The sequence below is a fragment of the Oncorhynchus mykiss genome, chromosome 8, assembly GCF_013265735.2.
Source record: "Oncorhynchus mykiss isolate Arlee chromosome 8, USDA_OmykA_1.1, whole genome shotgun sequence".
Taxonomy (NCBI): Eukaryota; Metazoa; Chordata; class Actinopteri; order Salmoniformes; family Salmonidae; genus Oncorhynchus; species Oncorhynchus mykiss.
The window spans coordinates 71,056,806-71,079,531 of NC_048572.1; the positions used below are offsets into that span (position 1 = coordinate 71,056,806).

General features: G+C 39.4%; 1 protein-coding gene across 9 annotated transcripts in view; it reads right to left on the bottom strand.

Annotated features, from left to right (window-relative positions):
- LOC110530472 (suppression of tumorigenicity 18 protein) overlaps positions 1 to 22,726 on the bottom strand; it is a 62,454-nt gene that overhangs the window by 35,993 nt on the left and 3,735 nt on the right. For 2 of the 9 annotated variants that reach the window (XM_036986113.1, XM_036986112.1), the window contains exon 1: positions 9,049 to 9,144. The exons of 3 other annotated variants lie outside the window; for them this stretch is intronic. Coding sequence is in view for 1 of the 6 variants with exons in the window: in XM_036986108.1 (XP_036842003.1) it covers positions 9,053 to 9,212 (160 nt within the window). In the remaining 5 variants the exon portion in view is untranslated. Of the gene's footprint in view, positions 1 to 93; positions 226 to 9,048; positions 9,236 to 9,453; positions 9,566 to 22,726 lie in introns of those variants that run through there. 4 more of the 9 variants (XM_036986110.1, XM_036986108.1, XM_036986109.1 and 1 more) reach the window with 4 other exon arrangements.

Here is a 22,726-nt window from a genome sequence, read left to right on the forward strand (position 1 = left end):
ACACTCACTCACTCATTCGCACTCTCATACGTAGACACGGAGACACAGAGACATTAACATTTCCGACAGGGCAGAATTGTTAGCCTGACTTACCATGCCCCTGTTAGTCTTTGTTTTGCCTTTCATAGAGGTGATGGTGTAGAAGGAAATCGAGGTGGGGTGGGTGGGTAGCCAGGCTAGTCCAGTGTGTCACTGCCGCGAGGTTTGTGTGTGCGTGTGTGTGCGTGTGTGTGTGTGTGTGTGTGTGTGTGTGTGTGTGTGTGAGGACACTGTAATATTCAACGGAGCCACTAAGCTCTTTTTGTAGCCTTTGTGTCATTCACTTAACGACCAATCTCATTAGCTAGCGGGCTACAATGGGTTGAATTATTTTCGGTGTAAATACACCACATGGTGACCCTCAAGGTAAGAACTCTGAAGGTCATTTTAAATCACATAAAAGATGGAATCCCCCTCAAAAATCTATACCAAAATAATGAACAGATTGCCCCTAAAAAGGCTTGGAAAATGGTAGATATTCAGTATGAGGTTTGATATTGACAGTTCATGATGGCTTTATATATTTAGAGCACGTGATTATATTTCTACATTTATAAGTTAGTGTGTGTATGTATGTATGTATGTATGTATGTATGTATGTATGTATGTATGTATGTATGTATGTATGTATGTATGTATGTATGTAATGATAGATCTGTGTATGTATCTACGTAATAATAATTTTGGGGATGCTTATATTGCAAGAGCGCATTATACACGTGTGAAATTTAAATGCGTTTTTTTTGCAACTCCCTCTGAGACACCCTCGGAGATTGGGGTCATGGCCAGGGTCAGCCATTAACAATACCGACCCTGGAGCAAATACGGTTAAGTGCCTTGCTCAAGGGCACATCGGCTGATTTTTTCCACCCTGTCAGCTCTGGGATTCAGACTAAAGACATTTTGGTACTGACTCAACGCTCGAACCGCTAGGATACCTGCCGCATACGTAGCTATGTATTTACAGTATGTATGTATGTATGTATGTATGTATGTATGTATGTATGTATGTATGTATTTACAGTATGTATGTATGTATTTACAGTATGTATGTATTTACAGTATGTACAGTGGGGCAAAAAAGTATTTAGTCAGCCACCAATTGTGCAAGTTCTCCTACTTAAAAAGATGAGAGAGGCCTGTAATTTTCATTATAGGTACACTTCAACTATGACAGACAAAATGAGAAAAAAAATCCAGAAAAGCACATTGTAGGATTTTTTATGAATTTATTTGAAAATTATGGTGGAAAATAAGTATTTGGTCAATAACAAAAGTTTATCTCAATACTTTTATACCCTTTGTTGGCAATGACAGAGGTCAAACGTTTTCTGTAAGTCTTCACAAGGTTTTCACACACTGTTGCTGGTATTTTGGCCCATTCCTCCATGCAGATCTCCTCTAGAGCAGTGATGTTTTGGGGCTGTTGCTGGGCAACACGGACTTTAAACTCCCTCCAAATATTTTCTATGGGGTTGAGATCTGGAGACTGGCTAGGCCACTCCAGGACCTTGAAATGCTTCTTACGAAGCCACTCCTTCGTTGCCCGGGCGGTGTGTTTGGGATCATTGTCATGCTGAAAGACCCAGCCACATTTCATCTTCAATGCCCTTGCTGATGGAAAAAAAAAAATCTCGCGATACATGGCCCCATTCATTCTTTCCTTTCCACGGATCAGTCGTCCTGGTCCCTTTGCAGAAAAACAGCCCCAAAGCATGATGTTTCCACCCCCATGCTTCACAGTAGGTATGGTGTTCTTTGGATGCAACTCAGCATTCTTTGTCCTCCAAAGACGACAAGTTGAGTTTTTACCAAAAAGTTATATTTTGGTTTCATCTGACCATATGACATTCTCCCAATCTTCTTCTGGATCATCCAAATGCTCTCTAGCAAACTTCAGATGGCCTGGACATGTACTGGCTTAAGCAGGGGGACACGTCTGGCACTGCAGGATTCGAGTCCCTGGCGGCGTAGTGTGTTACTGATGGTAGGCTTTGTTACTTTGGTCCCAGCTCTCTGCAGGTCATTCACTAGGTCCCCCCGTGTGGTTCTGGGATTTTTGCTCACCGTTCTTGTGATCATTTTGATCCCACGGGGGGAGATCTTGCGTGGAGCCCCAGATCGAGGGAGATTATCAGTGGTCTTGTATGTCTTCCATTTCCTAATAATTGCTCCCACAGTTGATTTCTTCAAACCAAGCTGCTTACCTATTGCAGATTCAGACTTCCCAGCCTGGTGCAGGTCTACAATTTTGTGTCTGGTGTCCATTGGCAGCTTTTTGGTCTTGGCCATAGTGGAGTTTGGAGTGTGACTGTTTGAGGATGTGGACAGGTGTCTTTTATACTGATAACAAGTTCAAACAGGTGCCATTAATACAGGTAACGAGTGGAGGACAGAGGAGCCTACAAGTCTGTGAAGAAGTTACAAGTCTGTGACAGCCAGAAATCTTGCTTGTTTGTAGGTGACCAAATACTTATTTTCCACCATAATTTGCAAATAAATTCATTACAAATCCTACAATGTGATTTTCTGGATTTTTTTTCTTCTCATTTTGTCTGTCATAGTTGAAGTGTACCTATGATGAAAATTACAGGCCTCTCTCATATTTTTAAGTGGGAGAACTTGCACAATTGGTGGCTGACTAAATACTTTTTTGCCCCACTGTATGTATTTACAGTATGTATGTATGTATGTATGTATGTATGTATGTATGTATGTATTTACAGTATGTATGTATGTATGTATGTACATACATACAGTATCTATGTATGTATCTCAGGTACCAGTCAAAAGTTTGGACACCTACTCATAAAAGTTAGTTTGTGGAATTTATTTCCTTCTTAATGTGTTTGAGCCATTCAGTTGTGTTGTGACCAGATAGGGGTAATATACAGAAGCCCTATTTGGTAAAATACCAAGTCCATATTATGGCAAGAACAGCTCAAATAAGCAAAGACAGTCCATCATTACTTTAAGACATGAAGGTCAGTCAATACCCAAAAATGTCAATGCCCAAAGTGCTGTCACTAAAACCATGAAGCGCTATGATGAAACTGGCTCATGAGAACAGCCACAGGAAAAGAAGACCCGCAGTTAGCTCTGCTGCAGAGGTTAAGTTTATTACAGTTAACTGCGCCTCAGATTGCAGCACAAATAAATGCTTCACAGAGTTCAAGTAACAGACACATTTCAACATCAACGGTTCAGAGGAGACTGTGTGAATCAGGCCTTCATGGCTGAATTTCTGCAAAGAAATCAATACTAAAGAAGAAGAGATTTGCTTGGGCCAAGAAACACAAGCAATGGACATTAGACAAGTGGAAATCTATCCTTTGGACTGATGAGTCCAAATTTGAGATTTTTGGTTACAACCGCAGTGTCTTGAGATGTAGGGAAGACGAATGGATAATCTCTGTACGTGTGGTTCCCACCGTGAAGCATGGAAGAGGTGGTGTGATGGTGCTTGCTGGTGACACTGTCTGTGATTTATTTAGAAGTCAAGGCACACTTAACCAGCATGGCAACCACAGCATTCTGCTGGTTTGCACTTAGTGGGACTATCATTTGTTTTTCAATAGAATAATGACCCAACACACCTCCAGGCTGTGTAAGGGCTATTTGACCAAGAAGAAGAGTGATGGAGTGCTACATCAGAGAACCTAGCCTCCACAATCACCCAACCTCAAACCAATTGAGATGGTTTGGGATGAGTTGGAGTGCAGAGTGAAGGAAAAGCATCCAACAACTGCTCATATGTGGGAACTCCTTCAAGACTGTTGGAAAACCATTCCAGATTAAGCTGTTTGAGAGAATGCCAAGAGTGTGCAAAGCTGTCATTTTATTTAATTTTTGACCTTTATTTTACTAGGCAAGTCAGTTAAAAACAAATTCTTATTTTCAATGACGGCCTAGGAACAATGGTTAACTGCTCGTTCAGGGGCAGAACGACAGATTTGTACCTTGTCAGCTCGGGGATTTGAACTTGCAACCTTTCAGTTACTAGTCCAACGCTCTAACCACTAGGCTACCCTGTTTGAGAGTGTGAGCTACCCTGCCATCATAAAGGCAAAGGGTGGCTACTTTGACGAATTTAAAATAACATATTTAGATTTGTTCAAAACTTTTTTGGTTACAACATGATTGTGTTATTTCATAGTTTTGATGTCTTCCCTATTATTCTACAATGTACAAAATAGTGATAATATAGAAAAACACTTGAATGTGTAGGTGTCCAAACCTTTGAACCACACATGCAGAGATCATCCGTTCACCTACTCTGAGTCTCACAAAGACACGGCAGTTGGAACCAAAAATCTCAAATTTGGACTCATCAGACCAAAGGACAGATTTCCACCGGTCTAATGTCCATTGCTTGTGTTTCTTGGCTCAAGCAAGTCTCTTCTTCTTATTGGTGTCCTTTAGTAGTGGTTTCTTTGCAGCAATTCGACCATGAAGGCCTGACTCACGCAGTCTGCTCTGAACAATTGATGTAGAGATGTGTCTGTTTCTTGAACTCTGTGAATCATTTATTTGGGCTGCAATCTGAGGCTGGTAACTCTAATGAACTTATCCTCTGCAGCAGAGGTAATTCTGGGTCTTCCTTTCCTGTGGCAGTCCACATGAACCGCTTCATCATAGCGCTTGATGGTTTTTGAGACTGTTAATGAAAAACTTTCTTGAAATATTCTGGATTGACTGATCTTCATGTCTTAAAGTAATGATGGACTGTCGTTTCTCTTTGCTAATTTGAGCTGTTCTTGCCATAATATGGACTTGGTCTTTTACCAAGCTTATCTTCTGTATACCACCCCTACCGTGTCACAACACAACTGATTGGCTCAAACACATTCCAAAAACAAACTTTTAAAAAGGCACAGCTGTTAATTGAAATGCATTCCAGGTGACTACCTCATGAAGCTGGTCGAGAGAATACCAAAAGCCAAAGGGTGGCTACTTTGAATAATCTCTTAAAATATATTTGGATTTCTTTAACACTTTTTTGGTTACTATATGATTCCATATGTGTTATTTAATAGTTTTGATGTCTTCACTATTATTCTACAATGTAGAACATAGTAAAAATGAAGAAAAACCCTGGAATGAGTAGGTGTGTCCAAACTTTTGACTGGTACTGTAAGTAAGCATGTGCATTAGTTTGTTCAAAATTGTTCAAACGTTGCACTTTTTATCATTAAAGTATTAACTCTTACAACATTTCATTTCAATTCATTCCGAAACTTTCATTCACAAGTAGATAAAAAAAAAGCATTGAAAGAAATTGTGAAGAAACATGAAGTGAAACCATTCGACAATAAAATGTCAAACAGACAATGGCTGGACATTTTCAGAGAATGTTCTAGACATTTTACTTATCTTTTCACTATTTCCCTGATGCTGTGTTTCTGGTGCAGCATAACTATAATTCCATGTAACATTAATTATTGTAAGTACTTGTAGTCATGACAGCTGTCTATAAGCATCAGGGACATGTCTATCGGCCAACTTGACCCTTGTTAGAAAACAAAACACAAAAAGAGAATAGTGCAGCCTGGGACTGTTGTGCAGGGTCACTGGAGATTTTCCAGACAAACGCAGCAGAGGGGAGGGGGGGGGGGGAGAGAGAATAAAAAGGACAGGCTCAGAATCTCATTTTAACAGACCGCACACAATCTGGGCTCCCACAGAACTATCTCTGCCTGACCGCTTTCTATTTATCCCTTATCAGTGTTTACCAACCGCTAGTTTTCTTTCATTCACACTGTGAGGCAGTTCTCTTACTATCAGTCAACAGCTGACACCGTGGAACAGCCTCAAAGGCAAGAGGAAGGGATCAAAACTAAACCAAAGCTGTTTAAACAATACAACAGAGGAAATAAATTCATAAATCCTAATTCTTCTCAACCCACAAGGGTACAAGCAGATCCTTTATAGTTAGGCCAACAAGCAAAACCACAGCCAATGAGGTAACATTACAATCAAGGTAAATTCTAAAATATATTTTGAATAAAAAAAGAGCGGAAAAAAATCCCATGTAATTTTAATTAGGGACATTGCTTATAGCGCCACCATGTCAAGCATATAAACCCCTCACTAAAAAAACATTACATTTGACATGTATTCTCTTTAAAAATAATACTACCTGTAATGTATTTATAGATCAATTATATTCAGATGATCTTGGTTAGGTTACTATACATGTTTTATATAATATTTCAATATTTCCTATTTATCACTAAATACTTCATAGTCTGTGCATCAGGAAACCTCTAACTGCAACATGGCAACCAGGAAAGTATAGTCTTTCCCAGTCAGACTCATTTTAAAACAGATATAACCTTAAGTAAACTTATCTTCAGAGGAGTACTCCTTTATCATTATATAGAATCCATTGCATATATTCATGTGGGTTTCAAATTAAGTTGATATAGCCAAAGGACAAACATGGGTTACTAAACAGTATTTTTATGCCTCCTTTCTGAAATCCTCTGCATATAGATAGATCTATTAGAGGGCCTGTTTTAGACATTAAAAACACTTGTTTTCAGTCAATTCAAGTGACATTAATTTGGCCCAAACAAATCACACGCAGCAAAAAGGATCATTCAGCATTGTCATAACAAATACATATTTATGTTGTACATTTAGGATTGCAAATGTATTCCCAATCATACAAACATCACAGTTTCTCTGGAATACTGTTCAAAAGTGAAGTAATTAATTACATTTATCCTTTCCCCAGCTGCTCAAGAGCAGATGGAACATTTCTGAAACCTTGCTGAATTAAATCCACATAATTCATTTCCTAGATTAACTAAGTGAAGTTTGAGTGGGGAAAAACAGGTAACACAGTACATGTTGGATGGATATTTACCACCATGTTTGCTACTGTAACTCTTTGCTGCTTGCAGTGTTTCACAACGCATGGCAGCTATTTTCTCTATATTTGACTCAATCTGGAAATTGAAAAGTAAAGAGTGCTCTTTTCTTGAATAACTCTGTTTGAATCTATTTGTTGAGTTATGGAAAGATTTGTCAAGTGAAAAGTGACAAAGGTAACAAGTCACAGCAGGGCACTTGATATCCTATAGAACAATCATTTTATCATCATATAACTAAATAATCAAGTTTTACACAAATAAACTGGAGTTTGTAATTTCACCTCCCCCTCTGGACGACACAGTCTTTATTCTCTGGGTACCATGGACAGCTCCTGTTGTCGTACTGGAGTGTAGGCAAAGAGAGCTAACATTACCCTGTTGTGTAGCAACTGTATTAGTATCCTGCTTGGAGCAGGAAGGGGGCTGCATACAGTACAGCAAGGGGGTAGATGACTTCACTTCAATACCATATCATTTGTCATCTTTGTGTTGATGTAACTGTTGTATTAAAATAACCTCCAAAGATTGACCATATGCTCACGATTTCAGTGGTTTGTCTCAGTATTATCGCATTTCCAACTCTTTGTATTGGGCATACCTAACTTCGAAAAGATTTCACCTTGCAGCAATAATTATTATACAAGGCATATTATATATTATACATGGAATATTAAATATATTATATTTGGCATATTATATATTACACATGGCATATTGGTCTGTATATCACATTGCCCTGTTGAAATATCACAGCTCAAATGGGAGTCAGCGATTTGGGAGTTGATTAACAAGTCATTTTTTTGGTTTGTTTCAGTATGGTTTTTCATAAACATGACACAAAATGTAATATTTGAGAAATGTCTGAAAATCTCCAACATCTATTCAAATGTATGTTCTAAAGAGTTCCAACAGGAACAGACTATTTAAATTACAAGTTGGGATGTTCATTTTGCTCTGCACACTTACTCAAGCTTAAAATAACATAGTAGGTTGCAAAGAGAGAACTACACAAACAACTCTTTTTTTAAATTACATCTTGAAAATAAGTTTCCGCTGGAGGGAACTGACTAGAATTAAAGTATTCTTACCCACACAACATGTTACGCCTGAAAATATATTCATTTAAATCATGTGGCCTATGCAAAGGCCTCAAAAAACTAGTTGTTTTTCTCAATACACAACTCACTTATCAACCCACCAGTTGTCTTGACAAAATCCCTAGCTGCAGTATGTTATGAAAAAATGTATACATTTTCTTCCAAATTAGCCCTTAACATATTCTTCTATCTTTGCCCTTCCGAGACATAGGCCTAAGTCTATTGACGGTCCTGATGATAAACCTTTGAAACATCAATCCTTCCCACTAAATCAACAGTTTCCCTGGAGACCTTGTACTGTGTCTCTTCAGAGTTTGTTCAAGTGTAAGGTCTGGACCATGTCTGCCACAGAAGTCTCAATGATCACTTATTATCGACCATAATACAGCATTTAGAATACAACAGGATTTCAACAAGCATTAATGCAACCTTCATCCAGCACAACCTGACAAAGCATTGCCTTCAACACAATACTAACGTGTTATTCTAAGACCTTAGCTTATACTCTACCTGGATTAAACATACACCATTTGTGTCAACAGCATTTAACGCTATCTGGATGATCCAAATATAGGTTGTGCTTCTTAAAACCCCATTTGAGCAATATAATGTCCTCTCTAGCTGTCTGAGACCCTTGTAGAAGCTGCACTTTTACTAAGAGCACTGATCCACATCATGGCAACAATCCTGTATTTAGCAGACAGATACTTTCTTGAAGTATGACATTTATAAATATAACAATTTATATTATTTCTGTATTCATATTGTACAATTATAGCAAACGTTGTAACACAGTAGTAGTTACTGTCCTATAGCAATAAACATGTGCATTAACTTTTAAACATATATATATATATATATATATATATGACCTTTTTATGAAGTCATATGACAGCATCAAACATCAAGAGGATAAAATGCTTGTCTTTCACATGCACTCACACTCAGCGCTTGATGTCAATGACAAAAAAAAAAAAAACACCATAACCACTATACATTATTATTATTATTATAAAATTACTTTTGACACAAACCTACTTCTATGATCCAGAAAGTTTGATTTCCCCCTAGTCGCTTGATGGCCGAGCTGGTGCAGTGTCTTTGAAAGGTAGTCCCCAGGAATATGACATACTATGCCTTTGACAGCCTGGAGATAAGCACCTGCGTTCGGGTCCCTTTTTACGTCACACCTCCCCATTCACAGTCCTTCAATATGATGCACATTTGCACATCAACAGCAGACAACCCCCTCCTCATTCTACTCCCACATCCGCAAAACACACAAACAGGGAGGCAGATGCATGCGTTAGCCCTCTACACACACACACACACACATGCTTGATATAAGTATATATATATATATATATATATATATATATATATATATATATATATATATATATATATATATATATATATATATATATTGTTTTTCTTACCCCTTACATTCTGCTTCAAAAACTTTCACTTGCTTTGTCATAGGACTGACTGGGGCATACGCCCTCCCAAGCTTCCCATATCACTCATCATGCAAATGAGCAGGAATGTCAGTCCTCGGCAGCAGATGGCCAGGGATGATAACAATGGCTCAACAGACGAGTTTCAATGTCTGCGACTTTATCGCTACGGCAACAACAACCAAAGTATATGTCATGAAAGCCTTGTCGGTTAATTGGAATTTTTTTCCCCTTCTGTATCTTAGTACCTGTCTGTCTTATTTTATTTCCCTCTCTCCTATTTGAATGAATGAAAACCCATTTTGTCCTAGATCTTTTCTGTTCCCATAGAGGACTAGCTATCATTAAAAGCCAGGGACCTGGAAATGATTTTTGGTGACTAAGGAAGGAAGGCTAGCTGCTGCACAGCAGTTATTTAAGTAATTAGGTGTAATTCCTCCCTGTAGGCCATGTTAGCCTCCTGAGTTAGCTCAGGCATTAGACAAGCCTGGATAGAGAAAATGGGGAATAAAGGGAGAGAAGACAGGGGCCTCGAGACATCACAAACGCAACTCCTACAAAAGCCCCCCAGCCCCAGCGCTAGTGATGTCATGCGCATCCTGCTGACTCCTGTTAATACAAGCCCCCGTAGCAGAGAGTAAACATTGGAAGCGTTTAGCAAACAGGGCCAGATTACAATGACAAAGGCAAGCCACACTTCTGGGTGGAGCCTGGGGCGGGAGGAGAGGTGAGGGGCGGGGGAGTGGAGAGTGGGTGTATGGGGGTAGGGGGCCGCGGTTTAGCATTTAAAATAAGTGATACCCATAAGGGGGCCTCTTAGAGATGCAAGCATCTCCTTCCCCAGCTGATGACAGAGGCCACCCAAAACACGCTTATCTCTAGGTTGTGTCATCCCAGTCTCTGGGGTGAGACATGTGAACACAGTGTGTAATACTACTACTAATAATAATAATAATGTAATTTCTGTGCTTTTTGATATCTGCGCAATTTGGATAAGCAAGGCTGGGGACTTGAGGATGGCTGGGACATATCATTACTTAAGGTTTGGCAGTTGATCATCACCTTGTTTAATGCCTAATTTAACGTTTAATTTTGTAACTGTCTTTCAAGAGCCATTTCATGGTACATACTGAAAAGCGGGACGTCAAGAGTGCATTCTTGTTCTGCTTGATCTTTCTTATGCACCATTCGTGCGTGTTGGTGGTTTAGAAAATATGAAAGCATAGAGCCATCACTTTCAACATCATATAATAATTAAAACATGTTTTCTTTCTTAGCTGATGCAGACAATCATAGTGAAAGAACATCTTAAGCGCTTGTCCAAGAAAGTACTGTTTACGTCATGTCCTGAACTATTGTAAGACAGCAATCCTAACTAAATGAAAAACATTACAGAGGACAGTGTAGTAAGCCCAGCAGCTCGGTTATTCACAAATTCAGTGAAAGTAAAACGCAAAAATATGCGTTGTCCCTGATTAATCTACAAAAAGGTTCATTCCAAAGCCTACAACATGACCCATGAACCAGCATATAGTGTTTTTCAAAACTATTTCATCAACAGGAAAACTGAGGGGAGATAGCGGAGGAATGAAAAGAGGAGTGGGTTGGATGAAATTACATGTCAGACAAGGGTTCACATTTAAAAAGTCCTGCTCATGTTTGTAGAAAGTGTTTGATTGCATTTAGAAAAGTATTACAACGGGTCACATCTGTGTCTAAAAGCTTTTTGCATTCTGCTGCAAATTATGTAAGCAAAGAAGTGAAATGTCAAAGCCCCCCATTGTTTTTGAGCACGATACGGGCTGTGTGTAAAGCCTACACAAATATAATGCTTTCCGGAATTCTTCTAATGTACTGTAAGAACAATAAATTATCTTTATGAAGTTAACCAACGATGCTTTAAAACAATCTCAATTCAAATCTAGGCAACCGGCAACCCAAAGCTGGTTCTAGTTCTAGGTTTCCATGTAATACAACAGAGTAGGTATGAATATTCATTCAGTCATTAATCTAAAATGTTGAAATCATTATATACTAAAATAAAGTGAGGTTAATTTAAGATAAAATGCTTCAGAATTGTGCTCAAATAATAGGAATAGCCAATCACCACCTCCTGGTTTATAGTGTGAAACCCCATTTACTCATCTGTCTGCCATTGTGCAACCACTTGATGCCTTGTTCATCTCAGAAATAGTCACATAAAATTATTGGAATTAAAAAATGGTTTATCAATTTGCATATGCAAATAAAGAGCAACAGAGCATACAGTGCCTTCTGAAAGTATGCACACCCCTTGACCTTTTCCATATTTTGTGTTACAGCCTGAATTTAAAATGGGTTCAATTTAGAAGTTGTGTCACTGGCCTACATACAATACCCCATAATGTCAAAGTGGAATTGTATTTTTTGAAATTTGTACAACTTAATAAAAAATGAAAGCTGAAATGTATTCAGTCAATAAGTTTTCACCCACTTTGTTATGGCAAGCCTAAACAAGTTCAGGAGTGAAAATAATCTGAACAAGTCATAAATTGCATGGACTAATGAATGACTACCTCATCTCAGTACCCCACACATACAGATAATTATATAAAGCTCCCTCAGTCAAGCAGTGAATTTCAAACTTGCTTAGTTAAATAAAAGGTAAATATGTATATGTATATATATATATATATATATATATATATATATATATATATATATATATATATATATATATATATATATATATATATATTTAAAAACACAGATTCAACCACAAAGACAAGGAGGTTTTCCAAAGCCTCACAAAGAAAGGCACCTATTGGTAGATGAAAACATTAAAAAAATAAAGCAGACATTGAATATTATTTTGAGCATGGTGAAGTTATTAATTACACTTTGGATGGTGTATCAATACACCCAGTCACTACAAAGACACAGGCGTCCTTCCTAACTTAGTTGCCGGAGAAGAAGGAAACAGTTCAGGGATTTCACCATGGGGCCAATGGTGACTTTAAAACAGTTACAGAGTTGAATGACTGTGATAGGAGAAAACTGAGAATGGATCAACAACATTGTTGTTATTCCACAACACTAACCTAAATGACAGATTGAAAAGAAGGAAGCTTGTACAGAATAAAAATATTCCAAAACATCCATCCTGTTTGCAATAAGGCACTAAAGTAAAACTGGAAAACAATGTGGCAAAGAAAGGAAGTTTACGTCCTGAACACAAAGCATTATGTTTGTGGCAAATCCAACAACACATCACTGAGTATCACTCCTCATTTTCAAGCATGGTGGTGGCTGCACAATTTTATGGAAATGTTTGTCATCGGCTAAGACTAGGGAGTTTTTTAGCCTAAAAAGAAATGGAATAGAGCTAAGCAAAATCCTAGAGGAAAACTTGGTTCTGTCCGCTTTCCTAGATGGCTTAGTTAGAATTTGGACTTAAATCGTCTTGAAAATATATGGCAAGACTTGAAAATGGCTATCTAACATTGATAAACAACCAACTTGACAGAGCTTAAAGAATAATTTTTTGTACAATCCAGGTGTGCAAAGCTCCTAGAAGACTTACCCAGAAAGACTCACAGCAGTAATCGCTGCCAATGGTGATGCTAACATGTATTGACTCAAAGGTGTGAATACTTATGTAAATGAGATATTTCTGCATTTAATTTTCAATAAATTTGCTAAAAACATGTTTTCACTTTGTCATTATGGGTTATTGTTTGGCAATGGGAGAGAAAATAAATCAACAAAACGTGGAATAAATCAAGGGGTATGAATACTTCTGAAGGCACTGTGTGCATGTTGATGATATAGCTCCAGGAAATGTAACTATCCTTATGTTGATGATATAGCTCCAGGATGTGTAACTATCCTTATGTTGATGATATACTGTAGCTCCAGGATATGTAACTATCCTTATGTTGATGATATAGCTCCAGGATATGTAACTATCCTTATGTTGATGATATAGCTCTAGGATATGTACAGTGGGGAGAACAATTATTTGATACACTGCTGATTTTGCAGGTTTTCCTACTTACAAAGCATGTAGAGGTCTGTAATTTTTTTATCATAGGTACACTTCAAACTGAGACGGAATCTAAAACAAAAATCCAGAAAATCACATTGTATGATTTTTAAGTAATTAATTTGCATTTTATTGCTTGACATAAGTATTTGATACATCAGAAAAGCAGAACTTAATATTTGGTACAGAAACCTTTGTTTGCAATTACAGAGATCATACGTTTCCTGTAGTTTTTGACCAGTTTTGCACACACTGCAGCAGGGATTTTGGCCCACTCCTCCATACAGACCTTCTCCAGATCCTTCAGGTTTCGGGGCTGTCGCTGGGCAATACGGACTTTCAGCTCCCTCCAAAGATTTTCTATTGGGTTCAGGTCTGGAGACTGGCTAGGCCACTCCAGGACCTTGAGATGCTTCTTACGGAGCCACTCCTTAGTTGCCCTGGCTGTGTGTTTCGGGTTGTTGTCATGCTGGAAGACCCAGCCACGACCCATCTTCAATGCTCTTACTGAGGGAAGGAGGTTGTTGGCCAAGATCTCGCGATACATGGCCCCATCCATCCTCCCCTCAATACGGTGCAGTCGTCCTGTCCCCTTTGCAGAAAAGCATCCCCAAAGAATGATGTTTCCACCTCCATGCTTCACGGTTGGGATGGTGTTCTTGGGGTTGTACTCATCCTTCTTCTTCCTCCAAACACGGCGAGTGGAGTTTAGACCAAAAAGCTCTATTTTTGTCTCATCAGGACCTTCTCCCATTCCTCCTCTGGATCATCCAGATGGTCATTGGCAAACTTCAGACGGGCCTGGACATGCGCTGGCTTGAGCAGGGAGACCTTGCGTGCGCTGCAGGATTTTAATCCATGACGGCGTAGTGTGTTACTAATGGTTTTCTTTGAGACTGTGGTCCCAGCTCTCTTCAGGTCATTGACCAGGACCTTCCTCATGATCATTGATGCCCCACGAGGTGAGATCTTGCATGGAGCCCCAGACCGAGGGTGATTGACCGACATCTTGAACTTCTTCCATTTTCTAATAATTGCGCCAACAGTTGTTGCCTTCTCACCAAGCTGCTTGCCTATTGTCCTGTAGCCCATCCCAGCCTTGTGCAGGTCTACAATTTTATCCCTGATGTCCTTACACAGCTCACTGGTCTTGGCCATTGTGGAGAGGTTGGAGTCTGTTTGATTGAGTGTGTGGACAGGTGTCTTTTATACAGGTAACGAGTTCAAACAGGTGCAGTTAATACAGGTAATGAGTGGAGAACAGGAGGGCTTCTTAAAGAAAAACGAACAGGTCTGTGAGAGCCGGAATTCTCACTGGTTGGTAGGTGATCAAATACTTATGTCATGCAATAAAATGCAAATGAATTACTTAAAAATCATACAATGTGATTTTCTGGATTTTTGTTTTAGATTCCGTCTCTCACAGTTGAAGTGTACCTATGATAAAAAATTACAGACCTCTACATGCTTTGTAAGTAGGAAAACCTGCAAAATTGGCAGTGTATCAAATACTTCTCCCCACTGTAACTATCCTTATGTTGATGATATAGCTCCAGGATATGTAACTATCCTTATGTTGATGATATAGCTCCAGGATGTGTAACTATCCTTATGTTGATGATATAGCTCCAGGATGTATAACTGTCCTTATGTTGATGTCAACAGGCAGGGAAAGTGTCTTTGAAAAGACAGCACATTTTCCATGGGGATCATTATCTTCACCGCATGTAACTAAATCACAGTTAAAGAAACAATTAGTACTACCCTACATTCCCCTTGGGGATAACTAGGGTATAACGGTGGGCGACCTTTAAAGACACACCCCCAATGCCTAATGACAACCTCGCGACTCTAGGACTTGAGGTACTGCAGTGATTAAAAAGCTACATAACACCGTTGGGTGATCTGCTGCTGTAGTAGTGAAGAAGTCAGATTGCAGACAAAAGTTTCTGACTGTTCTTTCATGCTTTACCATGGCATACACAATCTCTGGGAAAAGTTGTATGCTCAACAGTTCTGAATATCGTAGTATGCTAGGTGATATTAAAAGGGACTAGTTGTTCATCTTTTAGTGAAATGTAGCAAAGATGGAGACTTGATATCATGGTCTAGGTCAACACCACTTAAGACTGCATGGACCAGGGCTTCAGTGCCCAAGGTTTATGGATCGGTGTCTTTGGATCCAATACTTCTGGTCTGGGCTAATGTTTGGACAACATGGTCTTCGTAGTCACTCAACTTGTGGTCAAGACGTAACGCTCAATACCTCCTCTTGCCAGAGTTATGTGGCCAGGAAGGAATGATTTAACGCACAAGTGTCAGGGTGCCTTGTTTCCCTTATGTGTGAGCTGGTAGGCAATGCAATGGCTTATGTTTAGGAATAAGATGCCTGACTTCTTACAATTGTCTTGGCCTGGATCTCATTTTCAACATTTAAACTGGTCTTGATCTTGTCACAGTTTTGAAACAATAGGTCTAGTTCTGGGTCTAAGTATTGGGTCTTGGGGACTGGTTTTCAACTGGGTCTACACTAGCAGTCTCAGATATTGACTCGTGGCAACAGACCGACCCATCCACAAAGTGGCTCCCCTGGGATGGCCAGGCAAAATAATGACCACAAACAATGGCAACAGGTGAGTCTGTGGCTTCTGTAATGATCATGCTGATGAGCAGTAGATTGTCTTGATAATAATAATAATGAATAATAAGTAGCATTCAGCAACGCATTCTGTAGCTCACAGATTTGTCTCGATTTTATAACCAATGATCTTTAGCAGAAACTCTGCAGAGTTGGATTGCTTGTACTTGTGCTTAAAGGTCAGTATTATCAATGCCAGAATCATAAGTCTTAAATCACTAGACATAAGAGTCTGGCACAATGTTCCACCTCGATACCTTTTGTTGTTGACAAATCAACACATGACCCTTATCAGTAGCGCAGTGGTCCATGTTAAAAACAGCTTTTTACAGCAGTTTGTAAGACAGCCACAGTTTTTCATGATGACTATTCAGAGACACTTGAAAATACAAAAATACTTTCATTAATGTGGTTTACAATATTTTGATTGCGCCCAATACAATAAGCTTGCTGACATGAATCAGAATTGCAAATGCCCTTTTGAGCAAAACAAAGAAATTGATTATGAAATAAGTTTCTTCAGCACAAGTAGCTTGGTTTGAGTGATTAATGGGCTTGGCCATTGATTTCCTTTTGTTTAGATCTTTGTTAACTTTCTGGAGACAGAATTATAATTTGTTTCCAAACAATGAACCCAATCTAGCTGGAGCAAATTAAATCTCCCAACAGGCTCTTCCCAGTTATTTTACATATTTTCAACTGGATAGATATTACAAGGCACTTCCATATAAATGTGTTGCTGTTTTATGTTTTTATTAATTTCATTCTTGATTAAATCTTGTTTTCTACAAAATATTAGAAGGACTTGTGAGATTGGGAAGGGTTTTTGTTTATAGAAGTCTGGAAGATTGTCAATGACATGTAAGGTTCACCCATTGTGCCAATAGTTAAATCTTAATATGCTCAGTACAAAAGCTGTGTATCACATGGTAGAACATTTTTGATAAGTTATCTACCTAGCACATATTTGAGACTTCTGTACAGCCATTGTCTAGTTTTCTGAATAACATCACAGAAGGTATTTGATACATTCTGAGATCTCTCAATACAATGTACTATAGATATTTGCAAGTCAAATGTTACTGTTCTTCATAAATGGTCTTTTGCACTTAGAAAACTTCTACAGATCCAGACATTTATAGTTCCTGATTTCTCGCATCATCTCTCCAAGATAGTGATAATACGATTTCTGTGTTTTTCGCTGTTGAGAAACAAACTGGATTATGAACAGATCACTACATAAACAGCTTTCTAAAAGGAGGCAGCTATTTTAAAAGAGGCTGAAGAAATGCAAAGAGGGATTTAAATTTTAATTTGAATTTATTCCAGCAAGTGAAAGGTTCTTTTGAGAGGGGATTTCAGCAAAGATGATGGCATTTAAAAGAAACAAGCACCTAAACCTCCAGTGGAAAAGTATTTTTGCTTCGTTCTAGTGCAAGGCCTTGCTATAGTCACATCCCAAAAATAAGTAATAGTAGTAATTCAAATGTAAATAAGTGGGATGCGTGGAGATATTTCAACTGATTTGTACTGTAAATTGAGTGATTAAAGAAAGGTCTCGCCACACCTTGGTATTCTAGTCTCTGTAAAATACTAGGTGTACAGTACACGTGGACCATGTACTGTATGCATTGTACAGTATGCTATACAGTATATTATTTTTATGCATGCTTGCAAAAAACAATGTGTCCATAGGAAGGGCTTAAAGGAGAACACCATATCAGCAAGACATGTGTTTGCAAAAGAGGGCAACAGTATTAATAACTTGTCTCATACTAGTTCCTTTAATGTAAAGTACTCTATGTGTTACTATAAGAGATTGCTTCCATGGATGGTTGCCCAAGGGCAAGGGTATCTCACTCAGCAGGTCTCTAGTTTAACATGGTGCATTTTGGGGACAAACATTTACAGTCAATTCTTGTCCAATGATAAACCACAGAAGAGACAATCAGTCATGTATATTATATAGTGATACTTGTCTTATGGCTGAACTGCATGTTGGTTCTGTAACATCCCTGGTAACATACATTTTGAGCTGACCACTAAACTCATACAGAGGAAACCTATGCCACACAAGCAGACAAAGACTTACATCACTTTGTTTTACAGTTAATACGATCAGGGGGCAGTGTTTGTGCATTTGCTATCTTCGGAAAATGCCAGCAAAGGCGCTAAGTAAACCCATTTTTACAAGACTCCCTCATAAGGACACAGTGCCAGTATCGGGATACAATTTCACACAGCAACCATGGCTCAGTCACATAACCTAAGCCAACAAGCTCTCACAGTCTCACTGCAGAATTAGATGTTCATCCACATTTCTCCAAAGACCAAATTTCAAAGTTGCTCCAAATATAACATTTGGAAGTGTTTTGGACTCTGTATCGTTCCATTTTGCCAAACGTCAAATTTTGAAGCTGCTGCTCAGTATTTTTCAATTTCTCCAAAAGTTTTGAATTTAAAAACGCCCACACGAATAGAAATGCACATTTTTGAGATGAAAGACGATGGCCAGAGCTTACCCATAGTACCATTTGATATCCAAAGTGCTGGAGCCAAAACAGCAAGACATGTGTCACTGTCCCAATACTTTTGGAGCTCACTGTATTTGAGTTTGAAGTGCCATATTCGAATGTGTGACTTCAAATGTTTTCGTGACTCTTACATGCTAACCACAACGCCCGCGTTGCGTGCGCAAGCATTGCAAAATAAATGTACACACATGTTATTCAATCATTGCACCCACACGTCTGCGCAGCCAGGCAATAAAATAGAACTTGGTTCTAAACTCAGCAAAAAAAGAAACGGCCCTTCTTCAGGACCTTGTCTTTCAAAGATAATTTGTAAGAATCCAAATAACTTCACAAATCGTCATTGTAAAGGGTTTAAACACTGTTTCCCATGCTTGTTCAATGAACCATAAACAATTAATGAACATGCACCTGTGGAACGGTCGTTATGAAACTAACAGCTTACAGACGGTAGGCAATTAAGGTCACAGTTATGAAAACTTAGGACACTAAAGAGACCTTTCTACTGAATCTGAAAAACACCAAAAGAAAGATGCCCAGGGTCCCTGCTCATCTGCGTGAACGTGCCTTAGGCATGCTGCAAGGAGGCATGAGGATTGCAGAGGTGGCCAGGGCAATAAATTGCAATGTCTGTACCGTGAGACGCCTAAGACAGCGCTACAGGGAGACAGGACGGACAGCTGATCGTCCTCGCAGTGGCAGAGCACGTGTAACAACACCTGCACAGGATCGGTACATCTGAACATCACACCTGTGGGACAGGTACAGGATGGCAGCAACAACTGCCTGAGTTACAACAGGAACGCACAATCCCTCCATCAGTGCTCAGACTGTCCGCAATAGGCTGAGAGAGGCTGGACTGAGGGCTTGTAGGCCTGTTGTAAGGCAGGTCCTCACCAGACATCACCAGCAACAAATTCGCCTATGGGCACAAACCCACCTTTGCTGGACCAGACAGGACTGGCAAAAAGTGCTCATCACTGACGAGTCGCGGTTTTGTCTCACCAGGGGTGATGGTCAGATTCGGGTTTCTCGTCGAAGGAATGAGCGTTACACCGAGGCCTGTAATCTGGAGCGGGATCGATTTGGAGGTGGTCCGTCATGGTCTGGGGCGGTGTGTCACATTATCATTGGACTGAGCTTGTTGTCAAGCGTTACTTTTTTTGCTGAGTTTATTTTTGAAGCTTGACGTGCTGCAAGTCCCGCCTCTCCCATCTCCTCATTGGTTTGTAGGAGCATATACCCACGTGGTTGATTGAAAGATGAACTGAGGTCGACACTCTAGTCCAGTTGCTGGTGGTAATGCACCTTAAAAAGTTGGTTGCAAACCGCCATATAAAGTCCAAAGAAGAAGAGGCCTGAAGGAGGAGAGATTACGAGAAACCTGCATGTCCTGAACGCATCTGGTGTGGGTTGACAAAATCAACATGCGCGAGTGGTGTTGTCAGCATGTTACGTGTATTTTCCTATGAGATGTGCACTTTCTTTTCAGCCTACGTTTCATTTCAGGGCTGGATTTATTTAAAATGTTACAACCACCAGCACGGCATGTTAATTAAATCAGAAACACCTGCTGCAAAGTTCTTCCTAATCATGAGTCGTCTGAGAGCCAAATAGCTTTTCTCTGTAGCCTACACTTGGGTTTCCATTCAACAAAACAGTCAAAGTCGAAATTGGCTCAAATTTATGAGAACTAAAATGAGCTTTTACTTCTTAATTTAATGTTAGGCTAAGGTTAGCAGTGTGGTTAAAGTTAGGGTAAATGTGAGAGATTTAAAATGCAATTTTAAGAAGAGAAAAAGTAGAAATAGATGGGGTTTGGGACTTTGTGGCTGTGTTAACTAGTGACGACCCTACACAGTGACGACCCAACCCTGCCTTTCCATTAAGATAGAGGGTGCAAACTAATGTTCTTGCAGCTTTTTTAACCAGCAAATAATCATAATCCTTTAGATCATTTGTTAAGATTTTCAAATTGTATAGCTAGTCTGCATAAAATAAAATAAATAGATGACCATTTTATATTTATAAATGTTTGCTAAATCTAGCTTGTTTTCTTGTAGTGTCTGCATTGTCATTGTTTGGCTAGAAGCAGGTTGAGCATGTAGTGGGCATTTTAGTATAGCTGTTGCAGTCAACAGGCAATAACAAGCTATAGGAGATTCATTCATTCATGTTTTAACCTATTTTTCTGGAATTTGTCTTTCATTATAAACCTGCTCTCCGCCACCAATACAAGGAGATGATCGAGGGTGAACAAGCAACACTTTAGGTATTTTGTCTTCAATCCACTGGGATTGAACACGCAGCATTCTGACCCAGAGTCATGGGATTACGCCCATCCTCCAGCCATCTACACCACCTAAGCCTACTTGACCGTAATAGCTCTCACCGTTTCCCCTACTGACAGTTTTGAAGGCATTTCCCGACATCATAAGGAAATGGATAGACGTCCAATTTCGAACTTAATCTTGAATGATCTCCCTGACCTAAACAGGCTTAGGAAGAATGGAGCACCAAAGTATTGCGCTTTCTCCATTTCCCTCATGTTTTATTTTTATCATCAGACAAATGGCTGATTTCAGGTTTCAACAAGAAAGAGAGAGAAATCTAAACTAATTACTGCTGACCTTAGAGATTAGGGTACATATTGTAGGCTACATAGTTACGGCTCTGTGAGTTTGTGGGAATGGGAGACACCGCCAGTGTGTACCTGGCATTCTGCATTATATCCTGACAACAATCCTCCTTTATAATTACACTGAGCACACAGTAATTCAGGGTTGGAGCTGGGTTAGGAACACAGCATGTCATTTGTAGTGGTTGGTTATACAGAAAATATGCTAGAGGTGCAGATGTTAATGCTGCCTTTGATGCTATTAATAGAGTTCACACTAGAAGGTATAGAAATGTTTCTAGTACAGGGTAGCCATATATCCCTTTCCAGAAACTGAATTTGAAAGAGACATATGCACAGATAGATAAATGTTTTTACTATGATGAAAGCTTATGATATCTTTTAAAGTTAGCTATAGCTATTTACTGTAAGGTTGGAATTATGTGAGAGTAACATGGAGTATTGGTAAAGTGGACAGAATTGTGGGTCCATCGACCTAGATGGAATGAATCATCTTATTCGTATAATCCACATACTTCTCTGTTCATACTGTCCACACAGTGGTGCGTGTGAACAGAATGTGGAGCCTATCTACCTCAACGTGATCAAGACAAAGGAGATGATTGTGAACTACAGGAAAAAGAGGACCGAGCACGCCCCCCATTCTCATCGACAGGGCTGCAGTGGAGCAGGTTGAGAGCTTCAATTTCCTTGGTGTCTACATCACCAACAAACTAACATGGTCCAAGCACACCAAGACAGTCATGAAGAGGGCACGACAAAACCTATTCCCTCTCAGGAGACTGAAAAGATTTGTCATGGGTCCTCAGATCCTCAAAAGGTTCTACAGCTGCACCATTGAGAGGATGGTAACAACTTTTTCTTACACTGTAGGTATGAGGCCTTTTGACATTTTCCCCCTCAAACACTAGAACTGTGAGGTGTTTGAATATAGTTTTGCATCACTGCCTGGTATGGCAACTGCGACCGCAAGGCACTACAGAGGGTAGTGTGAACGGCCCAGCACATCACTGGGGCAATGCTTCCTGCCATCCAGGACCTCTATACCAGGCAGTGTCAGAGGAAGGCCCTAAAAATTGTCAGACTCCATCCATCCTAGTCATAGACTGTTCTCTCTGCTTCCGCATGGCAAGCAGTAGCGGAGCGCCAAATGTAGGTCCAAAAGGCTTCTAAACAACTTCTACCCGCATCTCTGTTGTTATCATCTATGCATAGTCACTTTAACTCTACCCCCACGTACATACTACCTCAACTAACCGGTGCTCCCGTACATTGACTCTGTACCGGCACCCCCCTGTATATATTGTTATTTTATTTTTTACTGCTGCTCTTTAATTACTTGTTACTTTTATCTCTTATCCATATTTTTTGGAAACTGCACTGTTGGTTAGGGGCTCGTAAGTAAGCATTTCACTGTAAGGTCT